This window comes from Argentina silus (genome assembly GCF_951799395.1).
Source record: "Argentina silus genome assembly, contig: scaffold_576, whole genome shotgun sequence".
Classification (NCBI taxonomy): domain Eukaryota; kingdom Metazoa; phylum Chordata; class Actinopteri; order Argentiniformes; family Argentinidae; genus Argentina; species Argentina silus.
In genome coordinates, this window is record NW_028152734.1 from 1,209 (window position 1) to 16,371 (window position 15,163).

General features: G+C 51.0%; 1 protein-coding gene across 1 annotated transcript; it reads right to left on the reverse strand.

Moving 5' to 3' along the window:
- Positions 1-746: 746 nt before the first annotated feature.
- Positions 747-14,911, reverse strand: LOC310824653 (mediator of RNA polymerase II transcription subunit 23-like; the record flags this gene model as incomplete). Its single annotated transcript, XM_083697907.1, has 11 exons — positions 747-1,662; positions 1,854-1,985; positions 4,307-4,427; positions 6,799-7,013; positions 7,692-7,764; positions 8,256-8,421; positions 8,783-9,019; positions 9,200-9,416; positions 12,102-12,272; positions 12,409-12,589; positions 14,700-14,911. The coding sequence occupies 11 exons, from the start codon at positions 14,909-14,911 to the stop codon at positions 1,468-1,470; spliced, it is 1,920 nt and encodes a 639-aa protein (XP_083554033.1). The 3' UTR covers positions 747-1,467.
- Between the last annotated feature and the right edge of the window lie 252 nt (positions 14,912-15,163).

Here is a 15,163-nt window from a genome sequence, read left to right on the forward strand (position 1 = left end):
TCGGCAACAGTGAGGAAAAGGTGTGTGTGTGTTGTGTGTGTGTGTGTGTGTGGCTTTTGACAATATAGTTAAGGATCCTCAGAGCGGTCTCTCATTAACATACTATCTTACAGACTTCTACATCACCATACCACTAGTACAGTAAAACTCCATAACTAGATGTGTGCATAGCCCACAAAGGCATGAGTTGGTTGTACAATTTCTTATGGAGATGTTTTTAAGTAGTCATACTGGGAGCAGTGGTTGCGGCTCCCATCCACTCCCACTAGCATGGCTAATGCTAGTGGCTAAGCCAGGTCAAAGAAAGCTCAAAAATAAAAAATATGACCAAATAAAGAGTCTGGATGAGCCTGCAACATTCCAAGTAAGTGTAAAACAGGGTTTAAACATCCCAGAACATGAGCTATCTCTTTAACATAAATCTCACTGTAGAACTGCTAAGCTTGTTGTTGGCTCCAAGGTTAGCATCCGGAGCTAGCTATCCCATAAGCCTCTGCGGTGTGTTTGGTACAGAGGGACGGAGACCCTGAGATGACCTGCGTTAATCTGGATGTTACAACAGATGTCTGGCAGAGACCCTGAACTGAACTGACGACACACACACACACACACACACACACACACACACACACACACACACACACACACACACACACACACACACACACACACACACACACACACACACACACACACACACACACACACACACACACACGATCACAGAGGGGACAGAGACAGTTTGAAGCAGTATTTATTGTTTCTTTACTTCAACTGAAAATACAACTCCTACAGCCTCTCCCGTTACCATGATTTAGTGGAAGCCTCAAGGCACGTCTTAACAACACGGAGGAAGAGTTTTGACAACGCTCTCAGGAATCCACCTCAGAGTTTAATATACATACTCAAACAGACCAATGATCTCACAGAGAATACAGCTCTGTTTTTCCAAAACACACTTCAACTGGACCTGTAAAAAAAAGACAGAAACAGCAGTAGAAAGCTAGAGGGTATAAAAAGTTCACTGTTGTTGTGTAACAGTTCATGTCTGTCTGTCAGCGCTGTGTTTAGGGCTTTGGAGCGCTCCGCAGGGTCATGCCGGGGTCAGACTCCCTCCGCAGGGTCATGCCGGGGTCAGACTCCCTCCGCAGGGTCACGCCGGGGTCAGACTCCCTCCGCAGGGTCACACCGGTGTCAGACTCCCTCCCCAGGGTCACGCCGGGCTGACTCAGGTCAGCCTGTCTGACCAATAACTCACACACACACAGAGTGAGTGTGTCTGTCTCCAGTAGGACACAGGGCATGTGGTAGAGTCCTTCATTGGTGTCTGTGTGTGTGTGTGTGTGTCTGTGTTCACGTGCGAGTGTGTGTACAGTATGTGTGTGTGTGTGTGTGTTGTATGTCTGTGTGTGTAGTATGTGTGTGTGCAGTATGTCTGTCTGTGTGTCTGTGGTGTGTGTGTGTGTGTTACTGGGCCACAGACAGGGGGACGTTGGAGGGTCCAGGGGTGCTCTGGGGGGCGGGGGAGGAGACGGAGGCGGTCTGGGGGGTGCTGGCGGCGGTGGCGGTGGTGGAGGAGGCGGGCTCCATCTTGCTGCTGTGGGTGATGAAGCGCAGACGCAGCTTCATGGCGGAACGCAACGTCATGATGATCTTCTCCACCTGGACACACGCACGCACACGCACACGCACACGCACACGCACACACACACAATGAGACACTGGTATTGTGGGGCTAGGGGCAAGGGGGTAGGGGGTAGTGCCTAGGGGCTAGGGGGCAGTAGGGGCTCAGGAGGAGGAGAGGGATGGGAGGAGGAGAGAAATGGGAGGAGGAGAGGAGAGAGGGAGTATACCTGGTCTTTGACGCTGTCTCCAGTGAACATGTATTTGATGTGGTAGAGGAAGTCACAGATGGGGTCCATGTAGGACAGGTGTTTACTGTGCTGGTCAACCGCCTGCAGCATCTCATAGAACGCCACGCCAATCTGTCTCACACACACACACACACACACCCACACACCCACAGACACACACACAGACAGACACACACACACACAGACACACACACACACACACACAGTTAGACAATAGCAAGGACCAAACTAGGTAATGTGATGACAGTCATGACAAACTAAGCAGCCAGTTGAAGAATTATGTCAGACTAAGAGCCAACAGATGAGAACAGATGATTTCTTAGTTCAGCAGGAAAACATCTGATTTAATCTGTTACATAAATAGATACAGGAAAGCTGGGTGAAGCAGAGGCTGCTTGGTAAGAATGGTGATATTCCTGGTAGACAGCTGCTTTAGAGTGTGTGTGTGTGTGTGTGTGTGTGTGTGTGTGTGTGAGAGAGAGAGTGTATTCCTGGTAGAGAACTGCTTTAGAGTGTGTGTGTGTGTGTGTGTGTGTGTGTGTGTGTGTGTGTGTGTGTGAGAGTGTATTCCTGGTAGAGAACTGCTTTAGAGTGTGTGTGTGTGTGTGTGTGTGTGTGTGTGTGTGTGTGAGAGTGTATTCCTGGTAGAGAACTGCTTTAGAGTGTGTGTGTGTGTGTGTGTGTGTGTGAGAGTGTATTCCTGGTAGAGAACTGCTTTAGAGTGTGTGTGTGTGTGTGTGTGTGTGTGTGTGTGTGTGTGTGTGTGTGTGTGAGAGTGTATTCCTGGTAGAGAGCTGCTTTAGAGTGTGTGTGTGTGTGTGTGTGTGTGTGTGTGTGTGTGTGTGAGAGTGTATTCCTGGTAGAGAGCTGCTTTAGAGTGTGTGTGTGTGTGTGTGTGTGTGTGTGAGAGTGTATTCCTGGTAGAGAACTGCTTCAGGGGAGACGGAGGCTCAGTAGAATACAGGCCAATTATTAGAGCTGACCTTTGACCCTAGCCATAGCTACAAACAGCACTCTGCTCTCTGGAGAGGTGGGCTAGGGACCTCTCTCTCTCTCTCTCTGCCTTTCTCTCCCCCCCCCCCCCCCCCCGCTCTCTTCTCTCCCCCCCCCCCCCCCCCCGCTCTCTTCTCTCTCTCCCCCCCCTCGCTCCCCCCCCCCTCTCTCATCTCCACTAATAACAGGCTTTCTCCCTGAGCCATCTAATCCTCTATTGTTCATCTGCTGGAGGTCAGGGCTAGGGGGACAGTGGGGAGGGGGATGGGGGTGTGTGTGTGTGTGTGTGTGTGTGTGTGTGTGTGTGTTGGGGGACGACGACGACAGAGGTTTGAAGAAGGAAGACTTTATGTGCACATAAGACTGAAATAACAGTGACTCAAACCTGGCCTTTGTGGGAGTGAATTTACTGAGTCAAGTATTTGTTATTATTTGATTTCAGAGAATCACGCGGCTGAGAGGCCCACCTCTGAATCAGAAACGTGTGGTATGCAAGCACTGGGGTGGGGGGGTGGGGGGAGATGGGAGCCTGCCTGTGGATTAGGCTTTAGGGAGACAGAGAGGTGGGTCTGTAGGGGTCTTCATCTCCTGTGGATTAGGCTTTAGGGAGACAGAGAGGTGGGTCTGTAGGGGTCTTCATCTCCTGTGGATTAGGCTTTAGGGAGACAGAGAGTTGGGTCTGTAGAGGTCTTCATCTCCTGTGGATTAGGCTTTAGGGAGACAGAGAGGTGGGTCTGTAGGGGTCTTCATCTCCTGTGGATTAGGCTTTAGGGAGACAGAGAGGTGGGTCTGTAGGGGTCTTCATCTCCTGTGGATTAGGCTTTAGGGAGACAGAGAGTTGGGTCTGTAGAGGTCTTCATCTCCTGTGGATTAGGCTTTAGGGAGACAGAGAGGTGGGTCTGTAGGGGTCTTCATCTCCTGTGGATTAGGCTTTAGGGAGACAGAGAGGTGGGTCTGTAGGGGTCTTCATCTCCTGTGGATTAGGCTTTAGGGAGACAGAGAGGTGGGTCTGTAGGGGTCTTCATCTCCTGTGGATTAGGCTTTAGGGAGACAGAGAGGTGGGTCTGTAGAAGTCTTCATCTCCTCACCCATTGGTCAGAAGATCCCCATTACAGACCTATTACACCAGGCCATCTCACACAACCAGGCTCTTAAATGAGATTCCCTTTCACTCCCCGTCCCAAGTCCTTTCAGAGAATAGAGCAATTTGTGTGTGAAGATCTTGTGTGTGTGTGTGTGTGTGTGTGTGTGTGTGTGTGTGTGAAGATCTTGGGTGTGTGTATGTGAACATTGTGTGTATGCGTGCGGGCGTGTGTGTGTGTGTGTGTGTGTGTGTGTGAGAAGACCGTGTGTGTGTGTGTGTGTGTGTGTGTGAAGATTGTGTGTGTGTGTGAAGATTGTGTGTGTGTGTGTGTGTGTGTGTGTGTGTGTGTGTGTACCTCCAGCATGCAGCGCGTCCTCTCCTGTTGGAAGCGCTGGAGGAAGGGTCCCACCAGGTGGTAGACGTACAGCAGCTGGAACTCCGTCTTCACAATGGGCTTCAACACCTCCGACAGGAACCTGGGGGGGGGGGGGGGGAGGGTTAGACTATCACAGACTGAAGAACAGGAGGAACAGAAGATCAACATGAAAAAACACTCTGTGAGATCTCTGTGTGAAAGAATGAGGACTGAAGGACGTCTCTGTGTGACAGACTAGAGGACATCTCTGTGTGACAGACTAGAGGACATCTCTAGAGGACATCTCTGTGTGACAGACTAGAGGACATCTCTGTGTGACAGACTAGAGGACATCTCTAGAGGACATCTCTGTGTGACAGACTAGAGGACATCTCTGTATGACAGACTAGAGGACATCTCTGTATGACAGACTAGAGGACGTCTCTAGAGGACATCTCTGTGTGACAGACTAGAGGACATCTCTAGAGGACGTCTCTGTGTGACAGACTAGAGGACGTCTCTGTGTGACAGACTAGAGGACATCTCTGTATGACAGACTAGAGGACATCTCTGTATGACAGACTAGAGGACATCTCTTTGTGACAGACTAGAGGACGTCTCTGTATGACAGACTAGAGGACGTCTCTGTATGACAGACTAGAGGACATCTCTGTATGACTCAGACTGGAGGACATCTCTGTGTGACAGACTAGAGGACATCTCTAGAGGACGTCTCTGTGTGACTCAGACTAGAGGACATCTCTTTGTGACAGACTAGAGGACATCTCTTTGTGACAGACTAGAGGACGTCTCTGTGTGACAGACTAGAGGACATCTCTAGAGGACGTCTCTGTGTGACTCAGACTGAGACAACAGTGAATCTACAGGGACCAAACTGACAGGCTGTTCTGCTTGGCTAAGTCTATATGACAGGGAATTATTCTGTATAAACAGCACATTGTTTGTGTGTGTGTGTGTGTGTGTGTGTGTTAGCTGTAGTGTGTGTATGTGTGTGTTAGCTGTAGTGTGTGTATGTGTGTGTTAGCTGTAGTGTATGTGTGTGTTAGCTGTAGTGTGTGTGTGTGTGTGTGTGTTAGCTGTAGTGTGTGTGTGTGTGTGTGTGTGATGAATAGAACAGTGTGGCATGTGATTTGAGTGACGTGTGTGTGTTAGCTGTAGTGTGTGTATGTGTGTGTTAGCTGTAGTGTGTGTGTGTGTGTGTGTTAGCTGTAGTGTGTGTGTGTGTGTGTTAGCTGTAGTGTGTGTGTGTGTTAGCTGTAGTGTGTGTGTGTCTTAGCTGTAGTGTATGTGTGTGTCTTAGCTGTAGTGTATGTGTGTGTGTGTTAGCTGTAGTGTGTGTGTGTCTTAGCTGTAGTGTATGTGTGTGTCTTAGCTGTAGTGTATGTGTTTGTGTTAGCTGTAGTGTGTGTGTTAGCTGTAGTGTGTGTGTTAGCTGTAGTGTGTGTGTGTGTGTGTGTTAGCTGTAGTGTGTGTGTGTGTGTGTTAGCTGTAGTGTGTGTGTGTGTTAGCTGTAGTGTGTGTGTGTGTTAGCTGTAGTGTGTGTGTGTCTTAGCTGTAGTGTATGTGTGTGTCTTAGCTGTAGTGTATGTGTGTGTCTTAGCTGTAGTGTATGTGTGTGTCTTAGCTGTAGTGTATGTGTTTGTGTTAGCTGTAGTGTGTGTGTGTGTCATAACTGTCAGTCTGAGGACACTCCACTGCCCCTGTCACTAGGATGTGTCTCGTCATCAGGTCTGCTGTCACTGCAGTGCATCTAGAGACTCCACACACACACACACACAACAAAGCCTAGTTAAACAGCTGCCATAGAGCATAGAGATGCGCACGCACGCACACACACACACCAAAGCCTAGTTAAACAGCTGCCATAGAGCATAGAGATGCGCACGCACGCACGCACGCACGCACACACACACACACACCAAAGCCTAGTTAAACAGCTGCCATAGAGCATGGGAGAAATAGAGATAAACACACACACACACACACACACCTCCTCTATTCCTCCTGTGCCTCAGAGTTGACACTGATGACAGCTCGGGGATAGCAGCCTGCCTGTCATTGTCACTCAGCTCTACTGCAGTGTCAAAACACACACACACACACACACACACACACACACACAGCCACACACACACACAGCCACACACACACACAGCCACACACACACAGCTTGTCTACTGATGGAGAGTGAGAGTTCATCTCTCTAACCCACTCACACACCTGGGTATTAGATAGAGAGACGAGTGAGGGACAGAGAGAGAGAGAGAGAGAGACAGAGAGAGAGAGAGAGAGAGAGAGAGAGAGAGAGAGAGGGGGAGAGAGAGAGAGAGAGAGAGAGAGAGAGAGAGAGAGAGAGAGAGAGAGGGAGAGAGAGAGAGAGAGAGAGACAGAGAGAGAGAGAGAGAGAGACAGACAGACAGAGACAGACAGACAGAGTCTTACTTGGGGATGAGAGACAGACAGAGTCTTACTTGGGGATGAGAGAGAGCTGTCCGATGGAGGAGTGGTGCCAGACTGCGTGGGCGAGGGCCAGGACGTAGCTGCAGTACATCTCAGAGTAGGACTGGTGGCAGGCGGTGAAGTCCAGCAGGGTGAAGGGGTAGCCGACCCACTCCGTCTCTGACGTCAGCGCCGGGCTGCCCAGCACACTCACTATGCGGTCGTGGAGGACCACCCAGTAGGGCTCCTAGAGGGGGGGGGGGGGGGTCAGTTCATATCTCACAGCGTCAGACTCGTCTTCCAGTGAGTTGGTGGGTGTGTGTGTGTGTGTGTAGTGACTGGGGTGTGTGTGTGTGTGTAGTGACTGGGGTGTGTGTGTGTGTGTGTGTGTAGTGACTGGGGTGTGTGTGTGTGTGTGTGTGTAGTGACTGGGGTGTGTGTGTGTGTGTGTGTGTATAGTGACTGGGGTGTGTGTGTGTGTGTGTGTGTATAGTGACTGGGGTGTGTGTAGTGACTGGGGTGTGTGTGTGTGTGTTGTGACTGGGGTGTGTGTGTGTGTAGTGACTGGGGTGTGTGTGTGTGTGTTGTGACTGGGGTGTGTGTGTGTATAGTGACTGGGGTGTGTGTGTGTATAGTGACTGGGGTGTGTGTGTGTGTGTTGTGACTGGGGTGTGTGTGTGTAGTGACTGGGGTGTGTGTGTGTATAGTGACTGGGGTGTGTGTGTGTGTAGTGACTGGGGTGTGTGTGTGTGCGTGTGTGTGTGTGTAGTGACTGGGGTGTGTGTGTGTGTGTGTGTAGTGAATGAGATGTGTGTGTGTGTGTGTAGTGACTGGGGTGTGTGTGTGTGTGTAGTGACTGGGGTGTGTGTGTGTAGTGACTGGGGTGTGTGTGTAGTGACTGGGGTGTGTGTGTGTGTCTTCTTACAGGCAGTGCAGTGATCACCAGGCCGATGGCGTTCATCCAGGCTGTGATGCTCTCCCGAGGCACCAGCGGTTGGCTGTGAAGAAACATGATGTCAGGGGGTGACACACACACACACACACACACACACACACACACACACACACACACACACACACACACACACACACACACACACACACACACACACACACACACACACACACACACACACACACACACACACACACACACACACTCCTCTAGCTGTGACCCCACATTAACATTAACCGAATGTAGCAAATTCATGAGCACTCCAGAATGAGTCATTCATGTACAAGCTATTATACATAACAGCAGTGTGTTTACATGAAGAGGGGAACGCACACACACACACACACACACACACACACACACACACACACACACACACACACACACACACACACACCACAGCCACAGCCACCCACCCGAATCCGTCCACCCACCCACCCAAACCCACACACACCCACCCGAATCCGTCCACCCAAACCCACCCAAACCCACCCACCCAAACCCACACACACCCACCCGAATCCGTCCACCCACCTCTTGAGCACCACGCTGAGCAGGGCGTTTCCTACGTCCTTGCCAGGCACAGCCAGGGCCATCAGCTCCACACAGGTGACATGGAGGGCGTGGGCTGCTGGGTTGGGGAACTCGTTGAACCTCCAGTCACAGTTGGGGAACGGCCCTGGGGACTTACCGGCCATCGGTGGAGGAGGGGGGAGTCAAGGAGGGTACAGATAGAAATGTGAGCTTGTTACACTGTGGTCCCTTCTCTCCCTCTACCCCCCCCCCACCCCCACCGCCACCTCTACGTGGATGCTTCCCACTGCTGTCAGGACTGTCAGGAGTCACTACCAATCAGTCACTACCAATCAGTCACTACCAATCTTCCGCCGTAGATTGAAGACCCATCTCTTCAGGCTCCATCTTAACTGTCCCTATTAAAGACCTCTTCATCCCCACTACCGCCCTGTACAAGTTTCTCTACTGGAAAAAAAAAGTGAAAAAAAATAAATAAATAATAATAATAATAAAAAAAAAAAAAAAGGTCAACAGGTCAAGGATATTGTCGACAAGGCGTCCAATCAGCTTGCAGTAGTAGGTGTCGTCGGGGATCCAGACGTTTTCCTCGCGGGGGTTCATGCCACACTTGAGGTACGTCTCGCTCAGACACCAGCCGGGGGTCCGGTTGTCCTTCAGGGAGGACATGATGGCGTGGACCAGCTTCCTCTTCAGGTTGGTCCGGTCTCGCAGGTGGCGTTCGTAGTAGTGGAGCGTGTTGTAGAGGTAAGTGACCGGGCGGTCTGGGGGTGAACATAGAGTTAGAATGATTAGAATGGATATTCCCGTGAATGGGTGCTCTGTTCTGCGAGTGATGTTTTTGTATCGCCGCCCCTCATCTCACACGCACGCACGCACACACACACCTCTCCCCCCCTCCTCACTGTGGAACTTGTACACCGCCCCCCCCCCCTCCTCCTCACCGTGGAACTTATACAGCCCCCCCAGGTGGTCCAGCAGCGTCTCCAGGGACTTGGAGACAGGAAGCAGCTCCAGGAAGCGGTGGATGACGATGTCGAAGACGGGCAGGAAGCGCAGGCAGACGTTGCCGAAGTAGATGGGCAGGTAGTGGGACTGCTGCTGCATGGGTGGGTTCACCTGCTCCGCAAGACCCTCGAAGTACAGCTTCTCTGGGTACTTCTGTTAGAGCAGACACACACACACACACACGCACGCACACACACGCACGCACACGCACACGCACGCACACACGCACACACGCACACACACACATTGGAAGACGCTTGAAGAGAAGAGGAGACAAGATAATCCTTCTATAAAAGGAACAATAAACGGTTTAAAAGGCCGCTGATTGGAAAACAAGGTTTAAACTCTTTAGTCTGAGAGGAAATTATTTAAAAAAATGTTTGCTTGAGTCGTGTCGGCGGTAAGCCAACCGAAATAAAGGGGTTTTAATTTTTGTACGACAAAAACGTTTTTTTTTCTTTCGTTTCACTTTGCCTTTCTCCTCGAGCTCCGCCGGGGCTTTCCTCTGAGGACTCAGCCCTTATATAACTCTTTCATGAGGAAATAAATGAGTCTCTGGGCGGTGAAACTAACCAACTGAACAGGATGAAAACAGCGAGCTCTCACTCGCAAGTACTGTTGTTTCTTATCTGTTAGCAGCAGCCGCCCCAGCAGTCCCGTTTACCACTACAGCGCCTTTGAGACGGCTGCCATTACAGGAGCAATAACATCAGCGCTGACTCATTTGGAAGAGCTGTCTGTTTCCATCCTAGACCCCAGAACAGCAGGGAGAGGCAGAGCAGGTGGACTCTAGAACGGAGCAGACTAGACCCCAGAACAGCAGGGAGAGGCAGAGCAGGTGGACTCTAGAACGGAGCAGACTAGACCCCAGAACAGCAGGGAGAGGCAGAGCAGGTGGACTCTAGAACGGAGCAGACTAGATTCTACCTCACTACCTATTTTCCGCCGTAGATTGAAGACCCATCTCTTCAGGCTACATCTTAACTGTCCCTCCTAAAGACCTCTCCATCCCCACAACCCCTCTGTACAGTACAAGTTTCTCTCCTGTAAAAAATAAATAAATAAAATAATTGTGACTGCCAATAGCCCCTGATCCTACCATAGATTACTTTATTTTATGATGACTGATGGACAGATGATTCACTTACTTAAACTAATGTATTTGTTAAGTCGCTCTGACCAGACCCTAGCATCAGTACCAGTTACCCCAGTACCAGTTACCCCAGTACCAGTTACCCCAGTACCAGATGTGGCAGCCGGCTGGGAGTAAGGAGGACTGTGGTTATAGCGGACAGATATGTGGCAGTGCGCTGGCTCCAACCCATGCCCATATTAGGGCTTCCTGCTCAACGAGCTGTACCGGGGGAGAACCACCGTGCTGAGTGGCTGAGCCACAGAGAGAGGCGTGGCCCTCAGCCCAGGAGAGTACCGCAAGGGAAATCAACCAGGGAGAGAGAGAGTGGCAAGTGAAGTGAAGTGAAGTGAAGTGAAGTGAAGTGAAGTGAAGTGAAGTGAAGTGCCCGTGCTGTGTGCCATTCATCCTTTTGAGCTTTGTTTGAATAGGAGAACCCGCCTGTGGACCGAACCTCGACTGTCTGACTACCCCGCTGACAGACCCGATCCGGATGTGCCACGCCGTCTGGCACCACTCCTCCGTCGGACAGCTCTGTCTCTCATACCCAAGAAAGACTGACTCTCTCTCTCTCTCTGTCTGTCTGTCATACCCAAGTAAGACTCTGACTCTCTCTCTCTGTCTGTCTCTCTCTCTCTGTCTGTCTCTCATACCCAAGTAAGACTCTGACTCTCTCTCTCTGTCTGTCTCTCATACCCAAGTAAGACTCTGACTCTCTGTCTGTCTGTCTGTCTGTCTGTCTGTCTTTCTCTCTCTGTCTGTCTGTCTCTCATATCCAAGTAAGAATCTACACGTGCACTGATCCCAGCTCTCGACCCAAGACGATTCTCCCCCTCCCCTTCAAAGTTCAATAAAACTCAGATTGAGATCTCATTCCTTTGGTTGTGATTCGTTTCGTGGCAACTCCACACTCCCCAGAGTTGGTCACACAGACTAGACCAGACTAGTAGACCCCAGACCGCAGTATACTACACCAGAGTAGTAGACCCCAGAGTGAAGCCCCTCTCAGCAGCAGAGCAGAGCCCAGTTGAACAGGCAGCAGATGTAGATGTGACATTAACCGAGGGCCAGATGTCACCAGAGACGGAGGCAGGGGAACAAAGGCTGCCTGGTGATGACATTTACTCTCATCACCTGTAGCCCTACGCTGTAGTACGTCACTGGGACCTGGGATTGGTTCGTACCTTGTGGTAGTCCATGATTGGTTCGTACCTTGTGGTAGTCCATGATTGGTTCGTACCTTGTGGTAGTCCATGATTGGTTCGTACCTTGTGGTAGTTCATGATTGGTTCGTACCTTGTGGTAGTCCATGATTGGTTCGTACCTTGTGGTAGTTCATGATTGGTTCGTAGCTTGTGGTAGTTCATGATTGGTTTATACCTTGTGGTAGGTCATGATTGGTTCGTACCTTGTGGTAGTTCATGATTGGTTTGTACCTTGTGGTGGGTCACATGTGATTGGCACGTACCTTGTGGTAGCTCATGTGATTGGTTCTTACCCTGTGGTAGCTCATGTGATTGGTTCTTACCCTGTGGTAGCTCATGTGATTGGTTCTTACCCTGTGGTAGCTCGTGATTGGTTCTTACCCTGTAGTAGCTCATGTGATTGGTTCTTACCCTGTGGTAGCTCGTGTGATTGGTTCTTACCCTGTGGTAGCTCATGTGATTGGTTCTTACCCTGTGGTAGCTCATGTGATTGGTTCTTACCCTGTGGTAGCTCATGTGCTTGGTGTGCCAGTCGCTCTGCAGCCAGTGTTCCGGAGCGTTCTCCTTCACAAAGTCGCTGACGCGGTTCCTGAAGTCGTTGGGTTTGAGGAGGAGGAGCTGGATGATGAAGTAGCACACCTGAGCCTCGTTCCCCTCGTGGCTCCTCATCGCCTGGGGGCGGGGTGGGGCGGGGAGGGGGGAGCGGGATTAAAATCTGTGCCACAACCTCTAATATTAAATCTGTACCACAACCTGTAACATTAAGTCTGTGGTTCAGCCTCTAAACGGCGGTGGGTGTGTTCCTCACCAGACAGAGGATGAGGCGGTCCAGGGTGACAATGTTGTACTTCCACACCATGTCGTTGAGGATCTCGATACACTTGTTGAGCTGCTGCCCGCCGGCGGACGTGGAGAACTCGTACACCAGGAAGTCGGCGAAGGTCCTGACGTGGGCCACCAGCGCCCGCGCTCCAATACGCTCCAGAACCCTGGAGGGAGAGAGGACACACGTGAACACACACGTCTCAGAACACACACACACGTGAACACACACACACGTCTCAGAAGAGAACACCCCTACTAGAGGCGCACACACGCACGCACGCACGCACGCACGCACGCACATCTAATGGCCAATGCCTAGAGGCTTCATTTTTACTGTGCATCATTTCTGTGTGAGGACAGACCGTCGGTATTCAATCATATTACTAATGTGTGTCTGTGTGTGTGAGAGAGAGATACCGCCTGTATTCAATTTGCCATCTGTCAGTTAAACACCCCACAATGACTCTACATCAGGCCAAGCTGTCAGTTCACACTCCATCAGTGCTCTGACACTCCCACTAAACAACAACAACAACAACAACAACAGCTCACAGACACACCATCACTCATCCTATCATTAGTGAGGGAGACAGGCCAGGAACGGAGAAAGGCCTCTACCTCCCGCTCCAATCAGGACGCACGGACGGAGGAGCAAATTCAACAAACGCTTGAAGCACAATGGAACTGGATCAGACGGACAGCGTCTTATTCCTCACCATCCCACTCTGTGGAGGAGAGGAGGGGGAGGTTGCTTTCCTACAGGCGGGAGAGGAAAGAGAGAGAGTGAGCGGGTGGAAGAGAGAGGGGGGAGGGAGTAAGAGAGGAGATAGAAAGAGATGGAGGAGAGTGAGACGGGGAGTGAGACGGAGAATGAGAGAGAGTGAGACAGAGAGAATCCAGTTCCATTGTCCTCCTTGTAGAGGCGCTGAGTTTCCTCTTCAGCCTCCATCTTCCCGACAGACGGGGCCTAACTCCAGAGGCCTGGGCAGCGTTCCACCACAGCCACGCTGTCGGGTTAGTCACCGGCAGAAGGCAGGGGCAGCACTCTGCTCTGTAAACCCCTCTAAACCTCTTAAACCCTCTGAGTCATCATCTCCTAAAAGCCCTGCTGAAGCTGCCTAGTGGAATGATCCTAGAAAGCCCTCCTTGGACTGCCTAGTGTGGTTCTCCAGAGGAGGTTCTAGAAAGCGGTCCGAGGACTGCCTAGTGTGGTTCTCCTGAGGAGGTTCTAGAAAGCCCTCCTTGGACTGCCTAATGTGGTTCTCCTGAGGACGTTCTAGAAAGCGGTCCTAGGACTGCCTAGTGTGGTTCTCCAGAGGAGGTTCTAGAAAGCCCTCCTTGGACTGCCTAGTGTGGTTCTCCTGAGGAGGTTCTAGAAAGCCCTCCTAGGACTGTCTGGCCCCGTACTCTACAGCCATCACTCTGCAGGGTAGTGACATACAGGCAGGTTTACAGTACAGAGAGGTCATCTCATTCCTCACTCTCTCACCCTGTGAGAATAGGGGGAGGATTCTTTCCAACAGACGACAGAGGACAGAGAGAGGGAGGGATGAAGAGATTAAAGGAGAGAGAGAAGGAAAGTGAAACAGAGAGAGAGAGAGAGAGAGTGGGAGAGAGAGGGAGTCATTGAAGCATGTAATAACTTCCACAGAAAGGTTCTCCAGAGAGGTTATATAAACAACAGCCCATCAGGGAAGGAATTACACTTCTACAGGCAGGCAGGCAGGCAGGCAAAGGAGCTCTCTCTCTCTGCCTCTCTCCTTCTCTTCAAAACCTCCAGAATCCTGGCCCTCAACCAGACAGACAGGCAGGCAGACAAACAGACACCCAGGAGCAGAGCACATCTCCTCGCCCATCAAGGCCAGAGGGCATGTTAAGAAGGGCTATCTGCTGTACCCCTGATCTGTTTCCTTTAATAAAAGCACCATTTTATTTTTTAAGTGAGTGTTCCGTGTCTGTGTCTATATACACGACATTCCTAGCATCAACTTCCCTCATGGGAAAACATCTCATAGAATGGAAGGAATGAGGAGGAGGAGGAAGAGGAGGGGGGGGGGGGAGAGGATTCTTTTCTACAAAGGCGAGAGGGGGTAAGAGAGAGGGAGAGGGAGGGAGAGAGAGAGAGAGCGAGTGAGGGAAAGAGAGAGAGAGAGAGGGACAAATAGATAGGAGAGAGAGGGAGGGAAGGAGGGAGGGAGGGGGGATCAAGAGCACTTCGACTCAAAGGCCCTCGCTACAGTTTTGCTGTTTCTACGACTCCTGTTTGAAAAGCACTTAGAGGCAGCCTTGACAGAGGCAGCCTTGACAGAGGCAGCCTTGACAGAGGCAGCCTTGACAGAGGCAGCCTTGACAGAGGCAGCCTTGACAGAGGCAGCCTTGACAGAGGCAGCCTTGACAGAGGCAGCCTTGACAGAGGCAGCCTTGACAGAGGCAGCCTTGACAGAGGCAGCCTTGACAGAGGCAGCCTTGACAGAGGCAGCCTGCATACAGATGCTCCGATTATTGAATAGACTCAGATGATGACCGTGTGAGACTGTGTGTGTGTTCTGTGTGTGTGTTCTGTGTGTGTGTTCTCTGTGTGTGTTCTGTGTGATTCACGGTTAGTGGGTTAACTCCCAGCACTGTTGGTCAGAATGACAAGTAGGCTGAGGAGATGAGTGTCTGTGTGTGTGTGTGTGTGTGTGTGTGCCTGCGTGGCCATCTCTGCCAACCACACAACCGGTCTTTGTGTTGAGGGG